The sequence below is a fragment of the Alosa pseudoharengus genome, unplaced genomic scaffold (assembly GCF_046254945.1).
Source record: "Alosa pseudoharengus isolate Yale_2024_CS ecotype anadromous, Long Island Sound unplaced genomic scaffold, YU_APseudo_1.1 YU_APseudo_1.1_scf_12, whole genome shotgun sequence".
In the NCBI taxonomy this organism is placed as follows: Eukaryota; Metazoa; Chordata; class Actinopteri; order Clupeiformes; family Clupeidae; genus Alosa; species Alosa pseudoharengus.
Window position 1 is genome coordinate 34,678,111 of NW_027468587.1, and position 2,221 is coordinate 34,680,331.

Sequence of the window (2,221 nt, forward strand, 5' to 3'; positions counted from 1 at the left end):
TCTCTCTCTTTTTGTCTCTATCTCTCCATACTTCTCGACTTTTCCATGCTTCTTTTTTGGGCTCTCCCTCTGTCCAACTCTGGTCCCTCTTGGTTTCCTCGTTAACTGTTATCTTTCACTCATCTCTATCCTCCTTGCCTCCTTGTACTACTTCCTCGTCTCTCCTAACTCTACGTGTGTCCACCATGTGTCCACTATGTGTCCACATGCCCCCAATACTTCTCTCTCCTCTCCTCACTGTCTCCCCAATTTCCGTCTCTACCACTCTCCCTCTCTCTCTCTCTCTCTCTTGTGTGCATGTACTGTAGAGGCAGAATGTCCACCCCAGTCTCTCCCTCTCCCTCCCTTTCTTCCCTGACCGTGTCCACTCCGTCCCCCTCTGCGTCCCCACTGCCCTCTCCCCTCTCGGCTCCACCGCGGGTCCCAGTCTTCCAGAGGAAGGGGGCCCTGAAACACAAGAGGATCGTCGAGGTGAAGGACCATCAGTTCACGGCCCGCTTCTTCAAGCAGCCCACCTTCTGCAGCCACTGTACTGACTTCATCTGGTAAATCCCCATGCACACCAAGCACAGTGTTGACACTACCGGTCAAAAGTTTGGGGTCACTTAGAAATGTCCATTCCACTCCATTATATACTGCATACCAGCAGAGATCAGTTGCATTGTTTTTTTCAATCAGGGCAGCAGTTTTCAGGTTACATTATGTGCTTACATAATTGCAAAAGGGTTCTCGACTGTAGTAGAAAGAAATGGCTGATTCTTAATGCAATATCTACATCAGCAAACATTCATCCAATGTTCCAAAGCCATATTCTGTTTACTAATCTGATATCATGTTAAAAGGCTAACTGAGAAAACATTGGAGCACCCTTTTGCAATTATGTAAGCACATAATGTATTCTGAAAACTGCTGCCCTGATTTAAAACAAACAAACAACGCAACTGATCTCAGCTGGTATTCTGTCTATAATGGGGTAGAATGGAAATGTCTTGACCCCAAACTTTTGACCGGTAGTGTATACACTACAGGTCACTGCACTTACTGCCCATTTGCTGTACCAACAAACCACTGTCGACACGTTACATCTAAGGCAACACTGCACAAACCCCATGTTTCACTTTGCTAGGCTATTTGCTATTTAGAATGAAAATCTTCATGACATAACATGGTTTCCTGATAAAGATCCCTTAATGGAAACTTGTTGGATGTGGTAAATCCTTCCATAAAAGGTAGACATTCTTCTGAAGTAGCTTTTTGTGGAACTGTGCAAAACGCTTAAAAAAAACCAGAACGTTTTCATACTTACCTCATGCCACTTTTAATAATAATTCTTTATAAAGAATCCAAAATCCTTATCTTGAAGATACACCTTCATGTTAAACCAGGCTTGGTGGAGACCAGACCAGCATTTAAAATGCATTTGCCCCATAGCAAAGCAGGCTGATTATTAAATTAGATTAAAGGCTGATTATTAAATCATCATCAAAGTTGTATTTCATCAGTAAGAAGATAATTTTATCCCATCTAACTCACACATGAATACGTACAGGAGTCAGACAGGAGCCAACTGATCAGACCCCTATCAGCGTGTGGATCTGCATGCGTCTGCCCTTGTACAGATTAAATAATCATGTCACTTTAAGCACAACATCACTTGACTGATCAAACATGAGATGGATCTCACACACCAACCGCGCTGTCTGCAGGCTTTCTGTCATCCCTCACTAACTGTCAAATAATGAACTTTAAAGATGGAATGATTAATTTTATGCTTGGTTGCCGAGCTACAAGGCCTTTCTCAGTTCACATTTGTAGTGTTTTTTTTTCTTTCTAGCCTTACTCCCATATGCTCCAACCACAGGAGGTTTGGAGTCGAGGCTGTCAATCTATAGCCTTCTAACTGTGACGGGTAAGGTCACATGAGGGGAAATGGTTTCTCTGCAGTAACTGTGAAGTCACGTCAGTTGAACATGCACCAGTGGCTCATCCACTTTCCCGAGTTGCCATGATATTTCCCCCACTCCCATCTGATAAACACTGGATGGCACCAGTAAAGAAAACATATGGCTTTGTCTTGTGTACAAAATAACTGCTTGTAGCGCAGTGCACTAATGTGTTTGACACTCATCAAGCAAATTGAACGGCTCCCCATTGTTAGGCTGAGGACATCCGCAGTAGTCTGCCTCCAGTCTGTATTGGGACGCTGACCTTGCTTTGTGCC

General features: G+C 43.8%; 1 protein-coding gene across 1 annotated transcript in view; it reads left to right on the forward strand.

The window, feature by feature from the left end:
- The first annotated feature begins 315 nt into the window (after window positions 1–315).
- Window positions 316–2,221, forward strand: part of prkcg (protein kinase C, gamma) — a 19,624-nt gene continuing 17,718 nt past the window's right edge. The window contains 1 exon segment of the mRNA XM_076281039.1: window positions 316–545. Within this exon segment, the coding sequence (XP_076137154.1) occupies window positions 316–545 (230 nt within the window).